Source organism: Athene noctua, chromosome 19 (genome assembly GCF_965140245.1).
Source record: "Athene noctua chromosome 19, bAthNoc1.hap1.1, whole genome shotgun sequence".
Classification (NCBI taxonomy): Eukaryota; Metazoa; Chordata; class Aves; order Strigiformes; family Strigidae; genus Athene; species Athene noctua.
Window position 1 is genome coordinate 5166800 of NC_134055.1, and position 25492 is coordinate 5192291.

The 25492-nt window shown below is 41.3% G+C and overlaps 1 protein-coding gene across 1 annotated transcript in view; it reads right to left on the reverse strand.

The window, feature by feature from the left end:
- The window catches only part of EFCAB5 (EF-hand calcium binding domain 5), a 42531-nt gene that overhangs the window by 4745 nt on the left and 12294 nt on the right, over positions 1–25492 (reverse strand). The window contains exons 4-15 of the mRNA XM_074923300.1: positions 23453–23609; positions 22691–22754; positions 20789–20859; positions 17033–17188; positions 12189–12288; positions 10586–11473; positions 8501–8715; positions 7122–7278; positions 3520–3809; positions 2481–2653; positions 1518–1746; positions 631–783 (exon numbers count right to left, since the gene is read on the reverse strand). Of these exons, the coding sequence (XP_074779401.1) occupies positions 631–783; positions 1518–1746; positions 2481–2653; positions 3520–3809; positions 7122–7278; positions 8501–8715; positions 10586–11473; positions 12189–12288; positions 17033–17188; positions 20789–20859; positions 22691–22754; positions 23453–23609 (2653 nt within the window). The remainder of the gene's footprint in view (positions 1–630; positions 784–1517; positions 1747–2480; positions 2654–3519; positions 3810–7121; positions 7279–8500; positions 8716–10585; positions 11474–12188; positions 12289–17032; positions 17189–20788; positions 20860–22690; positions 22755–23452; positions 23610–25492) is intronic.

Here is a 25492-nt window from a genome sequence, read left to right on the forward strand (position 1 = left end):
TCTGCAGGGAGGGGGGCTGCCTTTCCAACCTAGCTAATCAGGAAGCAGCCACTTCCTGAGTTGTATTTACGTCTTGGCGGCTGACATTAGTTCAGAATGAAAAGCTAACAAGGTTAGCTAGGATATTCTTTTTTTCCTATAAAATACCGTAATTTTGACATGCATAGAATTTCCACAGAAGAACATCTCCCTTTGTGGAGGTCCCAGACAGCAAAGCTTTAGCAGGGGCTTGCAGTGTTGGCTAACCTATGGATGGATGGATGGATGGATGGATGGATGGATGGATGGATGAGGGATTTTGCTCTATTGGTTGCTATGCAGCTGTGAGCACTGATGTGGGAGAATATTCCCTTTTCCCATGGAGAAGGGGCTATACTAGCAGAGCTTTTGAATTGTTTTACATGGGAGAATGAAAAGAATGAAGAGGGGCCTCCTTGACAGAGGGTAACTTCTCTCTCTACCTTTGTAGCCCTTTTGTTGCACAGGCAGGCATGAGAATCTCAGACAGGCTTCAGTTTTTGTGATAAAACCACTGGGAAATCACAGGCAGCTAGCAATGCCATGTTCTCACTACAGCAGCCTTTCATCCCCTGAATATTACAGGTCTTTCCACTGCAGTAATCTGCTTACCTTGTCTTTGCCAGGCTCTACCAGGTACATAACTACAGCGTGGATGCTGGGTGCCCTGGGATACAGCCAGTCCAGAGCAGTAACAGTCATTTGTAGAACGTTTTCCAGGGTGCAGATATAGTGGTAGCCTTTGCTGAATGCATGAGAAACTCCCTGTGAAAGCAGAATCCTCCAAATGAGCTAGACAGTTCCATATGATTTGGGGAAAAAAAGCTGGGGAAACATTCATGCAGCAAAACGAAGCAAAATGGTTGTAACAAGTTACTTTAATCAGAACTTGTAAAGCTGAAAAGTGACTGTGAAACGTCCCTTATGAAATAATGCTGTAAAGCGCCAGAGTACTCGGGTCACAGCCAAGTCCTAAACTAGAAGAAGTTGGTTTTTAGTAGATATAGCCAAATTGACTGGGAATGTTGGCTTGCTGCGCTCCCTGCTGCCCAGATGATGCATCCACAATGAGGCTGATTCTAAAGAGCATCCTACAGAAATGCGAACTGCTGTTGCTTATAATTATTCCACCCTGTAAAAAGTAAGGTTTCATGCCACTTTATGGAAACAAACTCAAATATGAGGTCCAGAGCTTCAGGAAATAAAAGCTACTATCTTTGGGCTTTGCATAAAAGTGCAATTAATTTACTAGTCAAGAGAATCTTAAATGAATTATTGATGAAATGATACCTCATAATCAATTACAGATAAGGTGCTAATCCGTAGATTGATAAAGTGTTCTGCTCATAGCACTTTCACCGTATACAGTAAAAAGGGGCCCACAGTTCTTTTCTTAGTTGTACATCTTATGTTTACTCAGAACGAACATCTAAAAGTCACATGGTCCCTACACAGTTTTTGAAGAGTGGTCTAACAAACTGCTTTTTGATGGTGCCCACCTGATAGAAACTGATCTCATGGGTCAGAAAGATGGTTTTCTCACGCTGGTCCCGAAGAGTGTCCAGCCCTAGAATGCCGAAGACTTTCCAGCGAGCACTGTGCAATGGTAGTACCAGGAGTGAACCTTTTCTCTCCTCCACTGGGCGGTCGTAGTTCCAGAAGTGGATATTTCCGTGAAGCTCAACTCTTGGAACATGGATTGGCTTTCCCTCATCAACAGCTGCAAAGCTGAAAAGTAAACTTATGGGTGGGTTTGTTAAGAGTAGCAGAAAACCTTTGGCAAAGCAATAAATACTGCAGCTTTGATCTCTCCCTGCTTTTTGACATCAGAGAAGGAAGGTGTTAGCTCCTTACTCTGACCACACCCAGAAATACCACATTTACCACTTGCATCCCAAAGACAGTGGTAATAAATAAGGCGGTTTTCATCCTTAGGACATTTAAAAAACATCAACTAATGAATGTAATGAAAAGGAACAGAGAAGCAAGCAGCAGTTGCATTTAATAGGTTAGAAGAAGCAATACTTAAAGAAAGAAATATGTCTAGCTTTTGGAAGTAGAGAGGCATGAAAGCTGTTTATAGTGTAAACACTAGGGAAGAAAAGGCATTGTTCTCAAAAAATATCCCGTGGATGTAAACTGGTGTAAGGGAATTAATTTTTAAAGAAGAAAATGTAGGCCCAATGCAATAGTCATTTGCTAAAGGATGAGATTTATTAGACCGTGAGCTAATCTCCCCAAGGAAAGGAGTGAAATCCCAAACAGAGCATTTCTAAGTAGACTATGCAGAGTGTATGGGCATGTATATGATAATGAATCATTCCACGACAGTCCCTGCGGAGATTTCCTCTCTGTCTATGCTCTATCAACCTCTGTTTCCAGCGCACCCCAAACACTGCCTGGTAACCCTACATTCTGAATATTTTTGAGTAAAAGGAACAGTTATTTGCAGCTTTTCTTACCTTACTCCTTTCATGTCTCTGTACAGTATCTGGTTTAGAACATATGGAGCATCATCTGCAGTACATGCCACATAGTGTAGGAGAATCTGTCCCCGCTCTGGTGAGAGCTGGTTCTCTTCCAAAAGGGCAATATATGCACTGATCTTCTTGTTATCCCCATGGGCTTCTGCATCCTAGCAACCAAATGTTTCCCACTGCATTATGTACATTAGCCATTGGCCATTACACTTATTCCGTGTACTTAGCACTTGTCTCATTTCTTGCTGAGATGCTGTTCTGGGTCACTGATTTTGTGTGTCACGCACCAACTGCATGACATGTATTGCCTATGCTGGGATCGGTCTGACCGGTATGCTCTGTTACAAGCAAAACCACTTGGTATTTTGATTGGCAAGGAAAATAGATTTCTTTTTTTCCTGTTGCTAATGGAGAGCAGTTTATATAAAAATAATCCCTAACTATAACATGCTTAAGCAAAACTCCTATGGATTTCTTCTCCAATAGGAGATTCCTTTGGAAAAATCAGACAAACAAGTTCCAGAGTTGCTACATTTACAAACCTAAATATTGTAAGGTAAGACCACTTCAGCTACTATGAGAGAAGTTTTTCCTTGAGGAGGGCTTTAATGGTGAGGACAAACATCTAAAGTTACAAGCTGCAGGTTAAAAATTAACGTGTGTCTCCACTACAAATTAACCATCTTTTTGTCCCAAACTAAGGCTGGTGTGTTTCATTTCAGAAGCTCCAAAACTAGAACTATGGATTACCAGATTTCATCTTCAAAAAGTGAGGCATAAGTATCCATGAAACACTTTCTGTATTGGCAGACCGTGGACAAGAATTCTTGTATTGCAGGGCTGTGACTCTTTCCATGCATAACCGTGGGCTCTCCTGAACATCAGCTAAGTGCAGGAAAGCACAAGGAACCCAGCCTCAGACCAGCTTCCCATGCTACCTGCACGTTCCACTCAGATGCACCAGGGTTTGAAATCAGGGTCACAATCCCAACACAACTCTTGTGCTCCCTGGGATGCATACCTGGGAGAGGGCCTTAAACACTGCTTTGTAAAGCTGTTCCATGCTTGCTCCGCTGGTCTCAGCTGCTTGCTGGATACTGTGCAGCCATTTCTTCCTGGCTAAGCTTTGCAGGCACTCCATGTGACTGCGTTCCACACTTGTGGTCAGAAATTCCACCAAATCATCAATAGTTTTATCCTCATCGTCAGGGAACTCAGAAGCAACTAACTCAAGGAAAGTCTGGAATGCCTTTGGGGATAGCTTCCCCACTCTGCTGAGCTGTGGGTAACGGCAGCAAAGGTGTTTCTTTGCTAGTAGGAGAAACAGAAAACAAGACAGGGACACTCTATTTGAACTTTAAAAATCTGCTTTTCTTGTGCAAAATGCGAATCAAGCCCTAAACTGACTTTGGGTGGAGTGCGCTAGTCCATTATTCTGGGTTTCATCTAGCTGTCTCCTGAATTTGTCATCATGACAGGTAATCTCCAGCTTCCAGACTGGATGCACCTTTTCCTCTAGATGCCTATTTTCTTACCTGCTGAGAAAGAAACCTGCACAGCACTGCTCCTGTGCTCCTTTCATACCTCTGCAACATACCTGAACAATAAAGGTCAATGGAAAATAGGAAAGCTGCTTGGAGTTAGCAAAAATCAGAGGTATCTCCACATCAGAACAAAATTTCGTGGATGCTTGCAGGGCTGGTGGGACTGGGCTGCAGGTAGGCATTCTGCGTACAGTAATAGTAGTTGGGTCCTTACAGAAAAACTATTCATCAATTCCATTAAAAATGTGAAGGCCAGAGTCTACAGATTTCACAGATCACTCACGTTCCTGGATTTTCCATGATGTACCATACTTTGCAGACATTACATTTTCCTTTTGAGGCTTTCCAAAGTAACTATCATTTTTAATTATCCTTCTTTAGGTGCCTTTAATGAATTATTGAAATAAAGTTTGTATTGTGCTAAATCTCATTAAATGAAGAGCAAAGAAGACAAAAGCTCTATTAAAGTCAAACAGAGGTTGGGGCAACAGTGCTTTGGAATCACCTGTCCTGCACCAAGGGATGTAGATGTGGAGCAAAAGGAGCAAGGGAGCTTTGATAAGAAATACAGAGTTTAGAAGAGTAAATGAGTATGCAAAACACCTAAACCAGTGATGTGATGCCTGTTGGCTCTCAGAGGAGTGAAGGAGGATAGATCTGCATGGAGGCTGCTCCTTCCCATCTTGCACAAGGCCAGAGAGCAGAGCTGTGCCCCAGTCCCCTTTTTCATGTCCTAGACATTGCAGCTAAACTGACCCAAATACAGGCAAATAAGCTGCAGTAGAAAGGTCTGGAAGAGTTTCCTTTTGCGTGGAGGAAGGAGGAATGAGGAATGCCACAAGGGTCAGATTATGATGCCCAAGAATCGCTGTCTTGTATCTACTCACTCTCCTTCGCAAACTTCCAATTTACCCAGAGGTCCTGAAGACAAGTTAAGACTCAGAGCTGTGATCCGAACAGACTGAGCATGAAAATGTGAATGTACCCCCTCGGTTTCTATTCAGGGGTTACTTAAATGAGCAGGCAGCCCGCCAGGGTTGTTCAAGCCCTGTGCCCGTTCTTCCAAGAGCCGCTGCGGCTGGTCCCACGCCCCAGCTCTGGGCTCACGGGGGTGCTCTTGCACAGTCTGTGGAAGTTGGAGGCAGCTCCCTGGCTTTGGAAAGCCGGGATTCATCGGGAGCTCTGCCCAAGCTGTGCTGGCCTGATCATGCTCCTGGCAGTCCTCTCCTGAGCACTGCCATGACTAACACTTTCATCATTTTTGATGCATCCTGATTTCAAATCCTGTTGGACCCGAAGAAGTAAAGGAAAGGGAGTGATTCGTCAAGCCACTACTGACTAGTGAACTGAGCAAGCAAAGATATATAGGGCGAAGTGTGAGACTTTGCTGTTAAGCAGGGAGTATTTTGTGATCGATACATGCAGTGGGCTCTAAGGACAGTGTAATAGAAAATGCTTTGATTAATGATGCACAGGCAGGGAGCTGCCCTGATTGCATCCCAGTGCACCCAAGACACGGATGTTTATGGGAGCTAAAAGCATCCTCCTTCCCCCACAGAAGTCAGGGGGCATTTTATCACCGATTTTAGCTATGGAAGCAGCAAGTACTAACTGGCCCCAATCATGGTGGAGCTGACTGCTAATGCTGTCTTATCCTGCCCATCATCTAAAGATCATCCAGTATTTTTTCATTTAATTTCTGATTTTCTGACAGAACTAGGATGGAGAGTTTTTTGATGGTATAAAAATGTTTGGATTTTCATCTCCACTTTCTCATCTCTTTGAAGAAAGAGATGAATAAAGAAATACACATGAAGTTAAACACGGCTTGATCAGTTCCTTCATTACTGAGCCACAGCATAAGGAATTATTTTCCCCATTATATCTGTAATGTTACACTTTTCACTTACAAGGAAAACAAAATAATTCTACCCACTTTTCACCCTGCGTTTTCATCCAGGAGTGCAATGTCTGTGAGCCCTTCCCCCAAACCTGCTTGTTCCATGATGTCTTTGAGAGATTATGTTGAAGCTGCTAGATACAGTTTTATATTGCTTGTAGGTGGTATTGATTTTGCTATGCTATCTTTCTATTTATTTGTCCTTCAGTTTATGAGCCCTTCATGGAAGGGCCTATGTTCTTCCATATTTCTGAAGTGTGTTCTGGCATGCTTTGAATACAAGAGAGCTGTAAATTGCCAGTTTCTTCCATGGCTGTGCAGCCTAGAGACTATTAACTGCAGCATGCCGGTGTGCTCCCCACCCCTCCAGTGCCTCAAGTGAGCTAAAGGATAAAGAGATTTTGGTGGTTGCCAAAATGAGCGATTTTTAGTCGTGTGCAGCAGAACAAGCAACATGAAAATGAGCATGCAGATGAATAAACCAGTCCTCTCCACCCAAGCACACATGCAGACATGTTCTTAGTCACCCATACAGTATCTGAGAACACCTAATGCCCACGTGTTGGTATGTATGAGGCCACCAGACAGGGCCAGGTGAACCTGCAGCACTTCCGTCTGACTATTCTGTCAAGGACCAAATTTGCGAAGTTTATTTGGAGAAATGAACAGAGAAGTGAGACTTGAACTTACTACCTAATTCATGAGAGCTGTGCAACAGTCGCGATGGCTAAAGGCTATTTGAGACCCGTCAGGAAAACTGCTGTTATCTCCTGTGAGATAGAGTCCTGCAGACAGCACGGTAAAATTATTAAAAATAGCTGGATAACACTGATAGGCAAGACTAAAAGTGTAAACATGTCCCCTATTTACATGTGTTTTTCACTGCCATATCACAAGGATACATTGCATGTTACAGCTGAAATAATTTTTCAACACATCACAATGTCATGAAAGCATTGGGCTACCTTGCCACAGGAGGAGGGGATAGAGCTATGCATTAACAAGTCGGTCTGGATAACTGTTACTTTACATTTTATACATCACACCATGTATGCTTATGGCTGCTTGCAAAACCAAAAAATGACCAGTGCTTGCCAACAACTTCACTGGCACTGTCGTGGAATGTTTTAAGGCCTTGTGTGTTGACACTGTTCTCTCAGAGCAGAGCTGTTTCCTTACCTTTCATCAAGGCCTCTTTTTCCATCCCTCCATTGAATGAGCTTAGAATAGCATCCACCTCTTCCAGGTCCAGAAACCCAGATGCGTTGTTGTCCCACTTTGTGAAAAGTGCCTCCAGAAGCAGTTTCCGTTGGGCCAAGTGAGAGATGCGGTGACCCTGCAACAGAGAAACAGCCAGTCTTGGAGAATTCCTGGACACTGATGCTCAGCGTCTACACAAATATGGAAAATATACTATTTCCTGTGGGTCAGGCCAAATTGTAAGTACACAGCTCAGACCTGGACATAAATTAAACCTGGGGGATGTTTGGAAACACTAACCACAGCTGACAGTTCAGTTTTCCCCAGCAGAATTGGCACTCAGAGGGTTATTGCCCTGGCAAAAAAGGAGGCGTGTGCTGGATCTAAGGTGAGATCAACTCAGGTAAGAGCAAGTTTCCCAGAATACAAATGTCTTCCCAGCAAAAACTAACTACAACCTTGTTAGTAACACCCAAAGATGTGACAGTTTGTATCTCCGTACATTGTTATTTTGCTGGTGCTGTCCTGAAGCGTGTGGGCTCCAAGCAAATGCACGTCCAATTTGTCCTTTAAACCCAGTCTTTGCACAGCATACAGTGATAAATGGCTGGAGTGGAAATGTCTCAAAGGCCAAAATACTGGCAGCGTGTTTTGTGTTCAGTGTGAGGACAGTAGAGCCGTCAGATCCAATATCTCATCCAAATTAGGTCAGCAGCACAGAGGGAAACTAGAAAGAGGTCTGAGGAAAATGCAGCTAGAGAGGCTGGTCATGGACAGACCCACCATGAAATATATTTGTACTCTGAAGGGATTTGGGGCACCTTGATGCTGTGCATGAGGATATTGCTGAAGGGGGAATATATTTTTTCACCACATGGCCAGAGCACCTTGTAACTTAAACACAAAGAAGCATGTGCACATTGACATACAGCCATGCACTAGGCATAACCAAACACACTTGCTTTAAAATCCTCCCCAAAGCATCCACAACTTCATATGTACATGCCAGTGCAGTAGGTCAGAGATCAAGTCTTGGCTATTATAAAGGTGAATAAGCAGAATGGAATGTTTTGAGCTCTTTCACAATTAACTATCAACCTCCTGTCTCGCTGAGTCCGGCTCTAGAACAGACAGACAACTTCTTATAGGATGGGTCTGTCATCACTTGTAGAGCTAAGGGCTAGGGAGGGAGGATCCATATGAAAACACAGGGGTAAAAGGTCTCTTGAAATAGAGGATGCAAGGCTGCAAGTGAATAGCTCTGCCAGCATGAGATTAAAGCTGACTCTGTCAGTGCCTGTAGGCATTTGCTTGGTTTTTGTTTGAACATGGGATCAACAAAACTTATCAATATTTACTTTTTCTAGTTGTTCCATTTTTTCCTCTTCTGTCTGTTTGTATTCTTCTTTGATAAATGCAATAAGCCCCTCCACAGTAGGCAGGGAAGTGTCTTCACCAACAAATGTCTCCATGAGCTGTACAAACTGTGGCAGGTTGAGGCAGCTTTCATCAAAGGCACTCCTAGTATGAGAAGCCCAAAGGTTCTGAATGTCTGCCATGATGGGATGTAAGTCTGAAAGGCAGAAAGCACAGTCCGCATGGCAGATACCAACACAGTCCTGAATCCTGCACTTCCTATACTGTGAAATTATGTCTAAATGACTCCATGCTGACTAAAGGTCTTAATCTCCTTATACTTTTCTAATGGTATCTCTTCAGATTTATGCTCCGGTCTAGCATTGATGCTATCATACAACCAGGTCAAATCACTGCATACCGGTGAGCTGAAATTAGTGTTACACAGCAAGTGACCTTCTGAGACAAAGAAGACACTGTTCCTACCTTGAAGTCAGCTTCAGGAATTAGTGTTTGGTTTTTTGCCAAAACTTTCAGCTCACAGCAGTACTGGCATGTCTGCAGACACTGCCAGCCACTATGTGCCCAAGCAAACACAAAATTTTGTGACCAAATACCTGGAAATCTGGTGTTCTCACACATCCAGTCCTCTGGAATTCTCTCTTCAGAGCTTCTATACCTGCAGCTTAGGTCACAAGTCAGAAGGTCACCTGGTAAAGCATAAAATATACCTTGTAATGATATCAGATTTTAAAAATGACACAAGATACAGCTTTTCTAAAAGCCTTTAAACACATATATCCAAGCTATAGTTTCTAAAGTGGATGAAAAGAGTTGGCATGAGCAGTCACCTGACCAGGGTACCCCCTGGCTAGTTTCAGCTGGAGAATTCTGTCTGTCTGAGTGTGCTGGATCCGCAATTTTAAAAAGAAATCTGTGAACCAGCGCTTACTAGTCTGAGCACCCTGCTGATTAATATGTAAAATTTACCTCTGTGTCTCTGGACTTACCCTTGTTATCAGTAGCTATTTATTTTTACTGTTTGAAAATACTGCTTCCTGAAGTTCACCTGGTGAATGTTACATTTCTTAAGCCCAGCTACAAATACCCATTTTATCAAGAGTAATAAGATAGATTCTATTCGAAGATAGGTTCAAAATGATACTCAGGCTTGTTGCTTCCATTCACCTTTCTCTCAAAGAGCGTCATACCCCCAGACTGTCATTTCTGTGAGAAACTGAGAGATTCTGTGAGATTCTGTGAAGGTGAGAATCTGCTCTGAAGATGGAAGTACTACATGCCCCAAACAATGCTGGATGCGTGTCCAGGGACCAGCTGGATGACAGGTTAGTGCTGTGTACTGGAAGTTAACCACAGAAAGCTGTAGGTACCAGCGGGCTGTACCGTCAGCTCTACAGTCTGTCACTAGACTGCTCTGGTATGTAGACCCAGTTCTTGCAGCATTTTAAACTGTGAGATACAAGGGTGCACTCACAGAGCACTAGCGAGGGAATTGGTCCTTCTTCTATGTTTAAGAAAGTGCCTCTTATGAAACACACAGTTGCCCAACCACAGCCTTCCTAGAACAAGGATCTTTGTACACAATTAGGAAGTATGATATTCCTTTGGAATCACGGTGAGAGATTAAAATAAATGATCTCATAATATGATCTCATATCTCCCTATGGGCAATCACAGTCTAAAAAATAACTAAAAGTCGTTTCTATATTTAACGTGCTTAGGCTTCTGTCTTGCTATACTAATACTGCAGAGTGAAACAGAACATAAAGTTTCTCCTTATTATAAAAATGCTGCTGCTTCAGAGAGTCCCTACTTGAATTCAAGTGTCTGCTCAGTGCCTTGAATACAGATCACCAGGAAAGTCACTCACCTGCTGTCCTGTGAGAGGAACACCCTCTGAAACCTTGCTGAGAAGATATCAAAGCTTATGGTCTTGTGTATTCAGTAATCACTCATATGCTTTCAATAGTTTTGAACTGGATTAAAAACATGCCTATGGTTAAACCAGTCCAAATGTGTATGTTGGAAAAGATTAAAGTCTGCCAGAAGAAAGGAGAATGCTTTACCTTTACCCTGGTCTTGCAGAAGGTCCTCATCCTGCAGTCTTGTCTCTGAGCTTGTCTGTTGGCCAAACGGGCTGTCCTGCTGCCTAGAAAAACTCTCTTTTCTTGCAGGAGTTTCTTTCACCACCTCTGCAAGTGGAGCATCCTGCTCTGAAGCAGTGACATCCATGTCTGCCACAGCTCTGGCTTCTGAGGTCACACTTATAGCTTCAGGTGTTGGTCCTGAAATTGTGTTGGTTGCCTCTGCAGTCCAGTTGTCCCCCTCCTGACTAACTTGCCCTTCTGATCCAGATTCTCTGTCCCAGATACTACAATCTTCTTCCCTATTTGTTTCTGTGTCAGGCTCTCTACCCAGGCTAAATTGCTCTTCCTCCACCTGTTTTTCAGATCTAGGTTCTCCATCTCTGCTGAGACTGTACCCAGTAGAGGCTGATCCTGGGAAAGCTTCCTCCTGTCTGTCTGCGCTTGCAGACTCAGTTTGCCTCTCCATTTTGATGGCTTCACGGAAACTGGATTTTTCACTATCTATTGTATTTCCATCCAAATCACTAGCTTCAAAATCAGTGCTTTTCACTGCTGATGCAGCGTCCTCACCTTCCTTTCTCACTTCAGCACCACTTGATTCTGCTGCTTGGTTTTCTTCCTTAGAAGTTCCTCCAGCCTCAGCTTCACTCATGCCCATTTGTACAAAAAGACCTTCTCTGACACTAGTTTTCACTCTAGACGTGCCTTGTTTATTATCATCTACCGGTCCACATGCTAAAATTTCTCCCTCAGAAATTCCTGTTTGAGACAAAACTAACTTTTCCCTGAGTTCCTCACACACTTCCTGGTCAACAAGGCCTCCCCATAAATCCATAAGCTCAATCTCTTGCAGCTCAATTATTGGCCCTAAAATAGAAAAAAAATATTGATAAGTTAACAGTTTGCATTCATTTTATGTTCTTTGGTATTGCATAAGAAAATTTTAAAAGAAAATAGGTGTTCCCAAGCAAACATAAACTATCAAAAGGAACCTTCTGTGCATCTCAGAAACACAAAACTTCAGAATAATGTCTTTGCCTGCAGAGAACTGTATTTGTTATTGTGTATTATACCATATTTCTTTTGAAATAAATATTTCATAATTCTTCATACTAAGAAGGAAAGCTGTAATTTGACTTGCATTTGATCTTAGCAGTTAATTAATGTCCAATATCTTAAAAATATTTTACTTTCATGTAGATGATTCTCTGTGTTTTTTTCTTTATCTTTCCAACTTCCTGCAGAAATTTTAGTGTAAACACAAATTTAACTCATAATATTGCCCAGTAAAGAAAGAACAATGTTTCTGGGGAAAAGTAGTCTTTCTTTAATCCTATTTTTCCAAACAGTACTTCAGAATTTTGTAGGAAGGAAAAGTTTTGGATGCTGTAGTATTTCTGAACATTGCATCACAGTTTGCAAAACATGTTTGCAAATTATGGTGTATAGGTCACAGCATTCATTTAGGTCCTTTTTTAGGTTCTGTCCATTTCTGGTAACAATTATAAAATATATATGAACTATATAACATCATGTGGCCTCCTAGTGTTTAAACCACAGTTGAAACATCCCATATACTTACACTGCCTTGGGTTACAGAATCCCCTCTTGGCAATCACAGGGCTTCTGTCATAGAAGTCTACCAGCAGGGCAAGTATTTTTTGTCTGTCTAAGAGACCAACCTAGATAGAAAGATTACAATTATTGTAATTTTCCTGTGGGTCTTAGAACTTACATCAACATTTTCAGCACTACAAAGGCACCATTAGCTAAGAATTATCTGTGACTGAAAATGATCTATTACCAGAACATCAGTACAAATTTCAAAGAAGTTAATTTATTTCATTGAGGCAAAAATTTCTTCTCTGCCCTTAGCTGGAACTCCTCACACATATCTCTTTGCAGGCACGTCCTCTTGCTTATTCTTGGCAAATTAGAGGTGGATGATTGTAACCACTTTTGCCAAGGGAGTTCTTCATGTAAAGATCAAAGCTTCAACATTTCACACTTTCAGGACAGATATTGAATGCCTGACAGTACTATGAAAGAATTTTCACCTATTATGGCCTGTGCTTTGTGATGTTAGTGGCTGCACATTGTAGTTTGGTTTTTTGCTCCATCATTTCCTTTGAAGCACTATGTATTGGCAACTGCCTGGGAAAATAATTAGTCCAAAAATATGAGCTATTATGACAATCTCCCTAATTTCCTTTAAAAATTCATACACATCTGACTACAGAGGGGAGAGAGGTACCCGTAGTTCTAGCACAGAGGAACATCCTTGTTGCTCAGGGTGAGTATACAGACAATAAAACCAGGAAAAGACAATTAAATGGGTCATTTCAATCAGGAAATTTTGAGTTTAAAAAGTAAAATGAATCTAAATGATTGCAAGTTTTCCATTTTATGATTAAGTCCTGTTGTCATTATTTAAATCCTGCCACCTTTGTAATCTCCCTCGCTTTAGTGAAACACAGTAGTTAATTAGAGAACAGATTTACTTAAATTCATTATTTGTAGCAAGTAACTTTCCAACTGAATTATTGATTTCCTTTTCACATTCTGCTCTTAGAGTAAAGACCACAAAACGTGAGATTCACCAAGCTTTTAATTCTTTGTGACCTTTCCTGCCCTTAGTTTGAAGAAGTTTGCTGCTCTTTTCTGGAAAGGAGCTCAAGACGATCACATTGTTTATATTCTAAAAGCGTAATTAATGGCATCAATATTTAGGAACAGAGGATCTGAAAACAATAGAGATACCCATCACTTGGTGGAGAAGTGCCTCCCAAGGAAGCTAATACTGAAAATTAAGTGAATAAATCACATTTTCTGATACTGCAACTCCTTTCCTCTAAACAGAATTGAAAGCTTTTGCAAATCCTGAGGAAAGGATCAGAACTGAAATGTAACCTATCGTCCAGTCTTCACACTCCTGTAACTTAATTCCTGCTGGTAAAAAAATGCTGGAAATGACAGGTGAATTTCAGCCATGTGTGGGTTGGGAACAACAAATGTCATCACATAGTCTGTCCCTAAACGTACAAGATGTCGGCCCCGATTCCCAGTATCTTCATCTTCCTGACATTAATATCCAAATATCCTGCGTGCTCCCATGCAAACATTTCTTTATACTCTGTTTTTCAGTTGAATATATCAGATCAGATTCCGCATCCATTTAGTAGATATACAAACACAGAATGTGTTTCTGAAGATGTTACCAGATCACAGCGTCATATTTGGATTCTCCATTCAGTATTTACATTACACACTCTTAATTTTCCCTTTAAATTTCCTCAGTTGTTACTTGTCGCAATAGTCTGGATGCCTTGAAGCTGGCAGCACTAATGCAAAGCTTTGTTTTATTAAAAAGGCAAATGAATGAATGAAGTAGTATTAAAAAGAAAATAAAAAAATGTTGCTTCAGAATTCAGATACTTTTTTTTTTAATGTTAAAGTAATACATTTGAAGGATTTAGATAACCGATTCTAGAAGTGTTTTTGCTGTGGGGTTTTGTGATTTATTCTGATTTATTTTTAATGTTGTTAGACATAGTAAATACCTTTTCAGAAATGACTAAGTATGAAGCAGGGGTATATTGTCCACCTTGGTTTAACATTTACAGTTTAGACAGATTTGCCATTCTACCAGAGGTCTCTGTTATTTCAGGAAACTTTTCCTTATAACTTACCTTGGGAGGAACACGTCATGGTAAAGCTATCTATAGAAGAGAGAAGTATAACAACGGGAAAAACAGTTCCAAGGTCCTATACCCAGTTACATTATCTTTCCAGGTTCCTAAATTTACTGGCAAAGGTCATATGTCTTTGTACTTCATGTGTGACAGGGGGGCCTGATGAAATATTCCTGCCCATCAGCCCTTCGCACGGAGTCTTGGCGGCAGGACAGGTACAGCATCCACTATAAATAACAGCACACCATCTGTGTTTGTGCAACCGCCCAAAACTTGTCTCCACTTTTAACGAGTGCCAGCTTTAGTGGATAGAGAGTTGAAACATGTTGACCTAATTTTCTTGTCACCTAGATATTGGCAGGTGATGATTCTCACTTGTTTTCGGCAACGTTCCATGATCTGTGAGTAATTCCTTCAGCAACACAGACTAAACCAGACTTGCCGTTTAATCAGTGATAGGTCAGTGTTTAACCGCTTGATTGTTTTTCTGGAAATGTGATGTGTGTATCTTGAACTCCACAATACCCTTGTTAGTGAGCAAGATGGGGAGAGCAGACACTCATGAAAGGTCATGAGAAAGCAGACTTTGTTGTTGTTGTGCTGCAAGAAAGGTAAGCAGAAGCGTCGTGAACTTCAGTAGTTTGAAAACTAATCTCTGACTAAATTCAGTTACATTTAAAGATCCCGGGTTAAAAACAACCCTGAAAACTAATGCAGATTCTGTTATAATGTGTAAGAGAAGCTATTACTTGTTACGTGTGAGCACAGAGAGACAACAAGCTTAAAATTCACAGAGCTCTTGCCTCTTCGGGCATTAGTGCAATGATTCAACGGTGTTCTGGCATTGTCTTGGAAAGTTTCTGCTTCTGTACAGTCCAGGCTGCACTTGCTGAGCTGCCATCCTTCTGGATGCACGCATTTGAAATCATAATAATGATCATGTGGATGGATACCTTCTAATTTGACTGTAATTTAAACACTGCTTTCTCAGCTCCCTGGCCCTAATTGCAACTCACTGAGGCAGGCAGCCACATTCACCATGCAGACTGGAATAACTGCCTGCTACCAAACAAATGTAAATTAGGAACTGAAACAACTGCTTTGCTGTGCTTTGCAGAATGAGTACTACAGGTAATGGATCACATTCAAGTGGTAGAAGTCCTTGGGTTAGTTTGCATCTTTTATCTTCTCTCTGGGTACAGTAGGGTGGGACTTATTAGAGCTATACAAAAGAAACCAGGTCAGGTTTAAAAGAACTGCATGGTCCATGCTACAGTTTAGTAACTCAATTTGCAGAGCAAGGCTACCTCAGAGGCTGGAAACAGCAACCGTGGTTGTGCTCTAATCAGTTTTTTTCTGGGCAGTGATGGTATCTGTGCTGCTAGCTGCTCACTCGTGTTGTGTTGTGCTAGTATTTTTGGCTCTTTGCCTCTGAGATTCCACTGGGATTAGTAGCATGGAGATGGTGATTACTGTCACAGAAATAATAGGAAGAAAGTCACATTAAAACATGCAAGGGAAAGAAGGGATCCTTTCAGAACTCGTGGCAAAGCTAGGACTTGGCTTCATATATTACTCAGAAGGATCTATCATAGCTCTCCTTGACAGAGCAACAGGAAAATGCAATGTCTTCTCGCTGAGAAGTAGACACATTTCTTTCCTCATCCCTGAAACAGCAGCTTGCCTCCTGTTCTCTGAAACACACCATTGGCGTTGAAACGTGCTCTGTAATTCCATTCTCTTAGAAGTAATGACATTATTAGCATGACATTGTAGAGCACAGTTCATTCTGGGTAGGCATGCTGTAAACATCACTAGAGGAGTGCTGGGTGGAATATATAATTTATGTAGGGGAGAAAACTGGAAGATCATGGCAACTGTTTGCTGTGTAGTAGCCAGCAACTGGCTAACTGAGGCTACTCATAACAAGTACCACACTATTTGGATGAAGCCCAGGTTTTTAGCAATAGCTTATTGTCATTGATTCTTCAGATCCTACCTACTATTTCCTGGTTTTCTAATAAATCTAACTTTTTTTTCTTTTTTTTTTTTTTTTTAAAATGGTGATGCAATTCTACTCAGAGGATGATAGATAGAGTTTAGAGCTGCTGAAAACCAAGTTATGGCTTTTGAGTTCCATTTCCAGCTCTGTAACTGACTTAATTTCCCATCCATAATCTGTGGCTGAAGTTCACAATAGTTTTCTCAGAGAGGTTGTAAAGATAGATTATTTTGCATTTTAAATTTAAATGATGAGATTTATTGATAGAAGCCCTGAAGGTGAAAAAATTAATGCAATATAATTAATGCAATATACACTACTATTGTGGTAATGTGCACATTTGTTAAGGTCAATCTATATCAGGTTATCTTTGCTGAAATATGGCTGAATAGACGAATTAGCACCCAAACATTCTGAATGTGCTGTGGGAACAGGTAGTGACTAGAAGTGTTAAAGACAGTGGTTAATTTCTTCTCTAGAATCATCAAAATTCAGCCCCAAGTCACCACGTTAGGTTATTCAGTTTCTAATCAGCCATCAGCTTATAGGCTATTGGCTATTTCTGTGTCTAAGAACTACAAATTTGAAGACAATGCAACAGCTATTGTCCTCTAAAATAATGCTGAGTAAGCACAAAGAGTCATGAAGAATAAAAAGAAGGCAGTGACCCAGAGAAATACCAAACTGAAAGCATCATCATATTGAAATTAGGTTGAGAGCTGCTTTGCCTACCTTTCCATAATCACAATCTAGGAAGAGATCAGTAAACATTTGCCTCCACATATCATGTTTTACTGCTTCTTGGAAGTCACCAGCACACTGATGGAGATGCTTCAGGATTTCTTGGAACATGTCATGTGAAAAATGTTCAGTGTAGGAATGGACATACTATGGAGAGAAAGCAGTAGTGTAAATGGTTAGCTTTCTTCAAAGTATTTTCACCTTTATTTGAACTCCTAAAGATCTACGGCATGCAATGAAATACACAGGAATTTGTAGCTCCATCTGTTCACATAACGCAGACTTGGTGCATGGATGCTACACTGCCTACTTTGGTTTTTCTTTCAGAAGCAGCAATACTCTCCAAACAAACCTGGGACACCGCTGTGCTAGGCACTGCACAAATGCACCTTGAACAGTTCCTTTCCTGGCCCAGAGGTCACTTACATGTTCAGTGGTTCAGAGATGCTGGATCCGAATCCCCCCCTATGAAACGTCGTTGCTTAAGCTTGGTTATCTCCGGGAGGACATAGGCTCTCCATGGTTTTCTGCAGCATTTAGTATTCCTGACTTTACTCCCAAAGAGGCATTCTGAGCCATCAGTTTTTGCAGAACTGGGAGCCCCTCAACTCTCTTAATGCCACAAAATGACCATTGCCCACAATTTCAGTGTTTAGAGAACCAGTCTGGATACTATAAAAAAAGGAAAGAACTTTTTGAAAATGAGCCTGCTGTCACCTAAGTCCTCTGACACTAGGCATACTACTGACTCAGGATTTATTTTAAGTTCTAGCCTTGGAGACACTTTAACACTTTGGATTTATAGCCATGTGGTTTTTATGAGCAAAAGCAATATGGTTCTAAAAATGTGGTGTGCATGACATAAATAATAATGGCCATCAGGACAAACCACAATCCCAAAGCCTGTGCTGAATTATTATAGCAGGTTTCTGGAGCCAGACACAGTAACAGGGAGCCTACACAGTTAAAAAGAGGAATTTGCAAAACACAGAATGTTTCCCATTACTCCACTTTTAGAGTAGGGATACCTGAAATAAATGCTAGAACATCTTGTACTTATTGTAATGCTGCCCAAGCATTAACAAACCGAAATATTAATATATGTTATTATTATTATTATTTGTGTCTATATTGCATAATTTCCAAATATATGGGACAAGTGGAGAAGAGAGAAAGAGCAGAAAAGCAGCAGCTGATGGCCTGAGGGGTGGCTGGTGGGAAAGAAGAACTCCTAACACAATGTGTGTTTTTTTTCTGCATTTCAGCATAAAAAGAGAGGATGTAGGTGGGTTGGAGAGAAAGTGGCAGATTTGGGGCTATGTGTATCTACTAGCTTTTCAGAGCTATTACAACCCGGAGCCCTGTGACAGATGAACCTTAAAGATGACAGCAGTTGGGAGGTGGCAGGTTGGACAAGCGGCTTGTTATTTTGTATGTCATCTTGATGACACATCCAAAGGCTTGTGTGTTAATACTGCTGTCTAACAGCTTCACAGAACATTTTTTAGAGTGTATGTTTGGCTGTGTGGGCAGGAGGAACTATCGTAGAGTCATAAGCTTTTCTTAGCTGGTGTGTGTAGAGCACTCTACTGTGTACACATAATCAGCATACATTTATTTATTATTAACCAAGAGATTCTGACACCCATCAGGAGAAAGCTGCCACACCTCCCTCTCGCTATCCAGTGTGAGACCTTACTGTAGTTTATGAACACATTATCATTAATAACAATGGAGCTTTGTTCCTGCTGATGCCAATAGAAATCAAATAAGCCACATGCAATCACGGAGAATAATCTCACCTTTAAAGCCTGATTCTGACCCTACAAAGGCAATGGGAGTATTTCCCTTGGTGTCAGTAGCCTTGTGTCAGGCTGCTAGGGGTTCTGCATGTTCCAGTACAAAGCCTGTGAAATAAACTATTAAGGACTGGTCTCTGGGATTTAAACACTTTTCTATTAAAAGACCCCACAAGCTTGTCACGAAGGATGTAAAAATACAACAGCCACTGTTTTGCATGTCCAAAAAAGCCCCCCCCCCAAACCCAACAACAACAGTGTGGGAGGTCTCTGCTGAGTTTCTAACTGCCTTTGAGTAACCCAAAGCTGCACTGAGCTCCAGGAAGAAAAAAAAAAAAAAAAGAAAAAAAAAAAAAAAGCACCATTTAATTTTAAAGTCCATTAAAAAGCAATGCTTTCCACATGTGAAAGGGCCCAGACCAGTGTGGAGAAAGATCATCTCTCTTTCTGGGTTTGGTGGATGATGCAAACTGATGAACAAAGGTAAATTGTAGCTGAGGATTAGAACCAGCCCTGTCCCAAGAGCAAGGCCTGTGATTATGGAACAGTTTCCCAAGGGAAGTGATGAAAGCCTCATCATTTGTTCTATTAAAACCGGCCTGGAAAAAGCATCAGAGAATATATTCCGAGAACAACATTGCACTGGCTGGCACATCAGACAGCTTGACAGTCCATCTTTTGTACTGCTGATCTCTGTTGTCATATCTTTAATTGAGTTAAAATACAGAGTACACAAAATATATTTTGAAACATTTTTCTAATGCTAATGGAGCATGAATTCATTCAGTACTTATACATGTACCGTAGCGGTTATAGATTGATGCTTCATTTCAATGACAAAAGCAATTCTCTGGGCTCCCATTATCCACAATAGTTTTCTTAATTAAATGCAGTTATTCCGAGGTTAAATTTAAAAATACCTCATTTCATGCTTTAAAAAGCCTCAACAAGTTATCATAAAAATGCATCTCTCTGCAAAATATCGAACATATGAGTCTCCTGAGAGTGAAGAAGGCACAAAAATCACACATGGTTGCTTGAAATTAATCTCTGCACAGCTGCTTTATACTCTGTTTTTAATTATTGTAACAGCACCCACTAGCACGGCTACAATTGAGGGTCTGTCATTATTTCTATTCTAAACATCCCTTTTCACAGGTTTAATTACCCAGCCATAAAATTTAGCTCTGTCGTAGGTAGAAATGTCTGACAGAGTTTTGGTCTGGAGAGTTTTTCTGTAAATATAGTTTGATCTGATTTGGTTGTTTTCAAACTGATGAAGAGTAGAGTAATGGGGTAAAACTTCCAACTACAGTGATTTTGGTGAGTTAAAAACATATTTCTGATGTTTCTCAATGACAGCTTTTGATTTTAAAACCGTGTCTTTTTCAGCCTGGTTATGCTTCTCACACATTATGACACTTGTTGCAGTTTGGTTATGGTTCAGGGCAAAAAATGGTAGAGGTTCTCATCCCAGTACATCACTTGTTAGGTTTTTCTGTGGCTAATAGAACTTAATCAGAAATACCAGTACTCTGGGGACAGCACTAACGACCTCAGGCTAATGGTTATATTGGGATACTGAACCTCCCTTGAGCAGCCAGGGCAAAATCTGAATTCCCAAGTGATTCGGGGCTTTGGCATTCTAGAAAGGCACAGAGGGGGATGTCCTAAAACCCACTGCTTCGAGAGTGACTTCTCAGAGAGCAGCACAGGCTGCAGCTCTCACAAAAGCAAAATACTCCTCCTTTTCTGGCCAGAATGGAAGCGTTGTGACAGCAGAGATGGATGTGGAGACGGGTTATGGAATGTCCTGATGCAACCAGTTACCGGGGATGTTGGAGAAGCGAAGCCCTTCACTTACTCATCTTAGCTGTCCCCAGGGAAGTGCTACAACTTTGTGATAAACATCATATTCTGAATCGGATGCTCTTATTTCATTTCTCACCTCTGCAAATTCATCTGTGTTTATTTTTTTTTCCAGTGTGTCTACGATTTCCAGCTTCTTGTCACAGATTGCTAGTAAAAAATGAAGGGATAAAGGGATATTGGTTTAGAAAGCAAACAGTTGTGGTTTTGCATGTTGTACGCCATTTTTTTGCACACTATATGCTACATTAACTTTGAGGTTATCCTACACAGTAGCTGAAGCATCTGACTGTATAGAGGCTATCTAAATCTGATTCCTACATATTTCTCTTGCTGACAATCTGCACTTATTTATTCAGAACTGTATGGTCATATTTATTCATGACATATGTTGGTGCAAATCACCATGATTTTAACAGCACTTACAATTAATTAGGTGAGGGAAGAAATGATTTTTGATTTTTCAAACAGATAAAACTGCCTTAAAATTCCAGGGACGAGGATTCTGCTTTGCAATAGTGGTATCTGAAAATCACAGTAATTTTTCTAAGAAGCTCTGTGAGAATATTTTTACTGATCATGATATTCAAAACTATCTTTTGGTCAGCTTCTGGGCTGCTATAATGGAACTAAGAGGATATGTCAAATGTCTACATAGATTTCTGAATGAGGTCTTTGAACACAGACATGCTGTTTCTCCTGGGATTCTTTTTCTGTTCTTTCTTGTACAGTATATCAGGAGTAAGGAAAAAAATCACCACAGAATGCATTTATCTGTTGTTGGTTAAGACTTTCCTAAATCGTACATTATCTTTATTAAAACAAAGCTTAATGTTCCATTAATGTATATTGGATGCTATTAAATGAAATAAATAAAGTAACAGAGCCACACTATTAGTGAAATATGACATAAAGCACCTCCAGCATCTGGAGAGCAAGCATCTGGACAGAAACTTCCTCCAGAAACTCGTGTCCCAGTATGTGTTCATGCCCGAGAATCACAGCCACCACAGCAGGAGCACAAGGGCTGTGTTTGGCATTCGCACAACGTACTCCCAATACAGGATGATTGCTCAGAGGAATAATTCTGTAATGTACTCCCAATACAGGATGATTGCTCAGAGGAATAATTCTGTAAGGTAGAAAGGGCTGAGCAAAGGCAAGCTCTAGACAGAGGTGACTCCAGCAGCAAGCAGAAATGCACTCTGGAGTTCCCTGCTTATCATCCCATCTTCCAGCAAAGGCAGATTTGTTATTATTGATGATCATTACGGGCTCTCAATGCAAAGGGCTGGCAGCAGCCTCTGTGTTCCAGCTTCCTGGCTCTATCAATTCAATTATCATTATTTGGGGAGGTCAAGTGTAAGCTACATAGAGTGGACAGGAATTATGGAACTCCTTTCTGTGCTGAGTGCTCTGGTACAGAGGCCCTTGTGCATGTGTCACTGGCATGCCTGGGCCTGGGGAAGGAATGGTGAGACAATATGGGCTATTTGGCATCTCCCCTCAAACCACAAAAGGTAACAACACAGTCAGACATGAATTTTTTCAGTCCTACCTTTCGACCATACCTCCAGGTATGCCAAGCTGTCCGTGGGATTTCCAAGACCTCCCGTGAGACAAGGAACACCATGGGGTAGGGTAGATGAAGGAGGTTGTTACAGTGATTCTTAAAAGTTGTGATAAGCACAAGGCAGTGTCTGGCTAATGAAGGATGTAGGTGGAAAGGGCCTGCATCTGATCCTTCTATCTCTCTGAAAGATTTTTAAAACTTCTTTCCTTACTTTTCAAGATCGTATTAATGAACAACATGGTGGTTCAGTCTCCTTTCAATCTGTCTGAAGGTTTGGGGTTCATATCCTAGCTGGTGTAACTACCTTTAGAGATTCTTTCTCTATTTATCCAAGCTGTTTGCTGCTTGCTCACAGTTTGCATCAAAATTCAGACCACACTAAAACTAAAGACAACATTGAAAACTCACCTTTCCTCACATCTGTGGGAATAGAAGCAATGACATCTGGAAAAGACCCCAGGGCACTCTGAACCTACAAATCAGGTGATAGTCAAAGGCCTGTTTCATGCAGACAATTGTAGGCAATTACTAAAATAAATCACCTGGAACAATCAGTCCTATGGGCCAACCATGCTTCTTACCACCCATAGGTGAGCCCTGTTAAGTTTAAGCCTTGTCTATGTTGTGCTGTGTGTAACCACGGGATAATTTTCTAGGGGCCTCGTGTGACTTGTAAGAAAGGTGCTTGTACCCAGGGATGTATTACAATTACTGCAGACCTCATCTTTTATGAGCTGCAACGTCAATTTGTGTGAGTCACAGGGGTAGAAAGAAGCTTTAATGGAGGCCACAGAAGAGCAAGAGTGGCTGCCCCAGACCTTTTTTAAGGGGATCCCAGGGGATAACCAGCTGCAGAGAAGGACATCCAGTGATGAGGTACATATCCAACAACCTCAGGAGTGTCTGAGTACCTTATGGGGCATTTATCTTCCCACGGGTCTCTGTGGAGAACACATTGCAATCCTTCCATGCGCTCATGGGGAATCGGGGCTTGGTGAGGCTAAGTGGGAGACAAAGACCTGCACCCTGACCCTAAGGGTTGTCAGGGCCATTACCCATCCCTGTGCTCCATGCTGCCATCCCGGGGCAGACGGCACTATCACAATCTTCTTCTTCTCTCCTGTCTGGAACAATCATAGCAGTGTGTTAACAAGGATCTTCCCTAGTTACCAGTGCAACTGGTATTCTACCACTGGCATCCACCGTCCACTGTTTGAACTGAATCGCCAGCGCCTCCTTTCTCATCTCTTTCAGCTGAGACTTCATGTTGTCCACCTGCTCTCTTTCCTTACGTTTGTTCTTTGTCTCAGCCCTCATCCTGGCCAGCCTGTAGGACATGGAAATATGCTTTAGAAAGATACCAGCATAAACTTATTTAAGATAGATTAAGCCTACCCTGAAGAACAAAAGGAAAGGAACTAAGTTCTTGCTGAAATTCTTGTCCCTTTAGTATAAGCAGATTTTTTTCCAAACAAATACTTGATGTTTGAGGCACAAAATTACTAGCGTGACTATTGGACTAGATATTAGTAATCTGTTTTCAGAGAGCATCTCCAAGCAAGTGAGACTATTTATATTCTGACATGTATCACCTCCTGAAATCTAGTGTAACTATGAACTTGAAGAAAGAACCTCTGAGTGTCAGATACGTGCATGTGGAGAGATCCTCTTGTAGAGTACATGGTAGACATTCAAGAGAAAATAATCTGTACAGCTCTCCTAGTTTGTGTCGTTTCAACAGTGATAAATTTTACCTTCACATTTATAATAGCATTCATAATTTATTGTGTAGTCATCCTTCAATTTCCTTCCAATTTTAACAGGAAGGGAGGTGTCTAATTTTGCTACACTTGATTTACCAACAAAATTGTATCAGTGTGCATTTGTCTCAAAGCCTAAGTGCCATTTCACATAAGCACTTCAACGGCACAGAAGAATGTTCAGTGAAATTTTTTAAGCAGTCTCACACAATAAAGTCCTTACTGCCTAAGGACAGGGATAATACACCAACCTCTCCGTCATTTTGAACACAGAGTTTGCAAGCTTGGACTAAAAGTACCTCCCTTTCTTCATCCTTCTGTTTTCTTTGCTTCTCTAATCACCCAGCCGTGTTTTTCCAATATTCCATTTCAGACAACGAAAGAACTGAGTAAGACTGATCCCATAGAACTTACCTGCTTTGGGTGTGGCTTTGTTCATTTATGAAATGAAAAAAAGCCTTTAGGAAGTTCAAAATGTTTAAAGCCAAAGCATCAGTTCATATGGGGAGAACAGTGTCTGCTTATTGATGCTGCTGGAATCTCTCTGCATTAAGCCGTCTGCCCTGCACACCTCTGCGGCTCTCACTTACACCTTCTTATAGCTAGTCAGAGCAAGGAGAATTGTTTCTCTTGTACACCTGAGAACACACTAGTCCAGAAACTGTATTTTAACTAATGATTTTTGCTCCCTTCTTCCCTTTGTTTAACATACTGTGAAGATGGGCTGACCCTGTCCCTGCTCTCTTCTGTTGCTATGGGGTCATCCTAGAAATTATAAACCAGTATTTTCTTTAATGAATAGAAAGGCCTTTAACATGTTACAGCAACACACTTTGATCACAGTCAGTTTTATCACTAGGTACTTGTTCTTCATGGCCACTTATCACAGAGGTTTCTTAATGGATAACTGGGTTCCTTAATCAATTCTGGGCATTGCACAAGTGCCTGCTGAGGCAGTTCAGCCTCCAGCACTTTGATAGCAGGGGAAGGGTAAAATAATTTCCTATCATCTTCTGACTCCTTCACAGACACAGCAAAGCAGAGGTGCGTAGCAGGTACCAAGTTAAATGGACTAACAGATTTTTTTCCAATGTATGCTACAAACAGAGAAAACCAGACCATTTCTAGCTGCAGCTGCTCCTCGGGAGCGGTCTGCGAGCTGAAGGGAGAGCTAAGGCTATGCTAGGAGTTGCCAAGGTGCTCTGGTGGTTAATTTGGGCAGTGCCCTGCACAAGTTACACTGCACACTGCACCTGCACTATGGGGCAGTTTTGCATTTATTTCTAGGGTCCTAAAACACCAGGCAGCTGCATCCTCTGCCTGGTGTCCCTGGTGTGGGACAAAATGTTTCCCTGCTAGACAATAAGGGCAAACCAGACTAGAACAGTGCTGGGCACTCGTTTCAAAGTGAGCTCATTTCAGTGTTAGACACTTCCAGAAAAGATGAGAT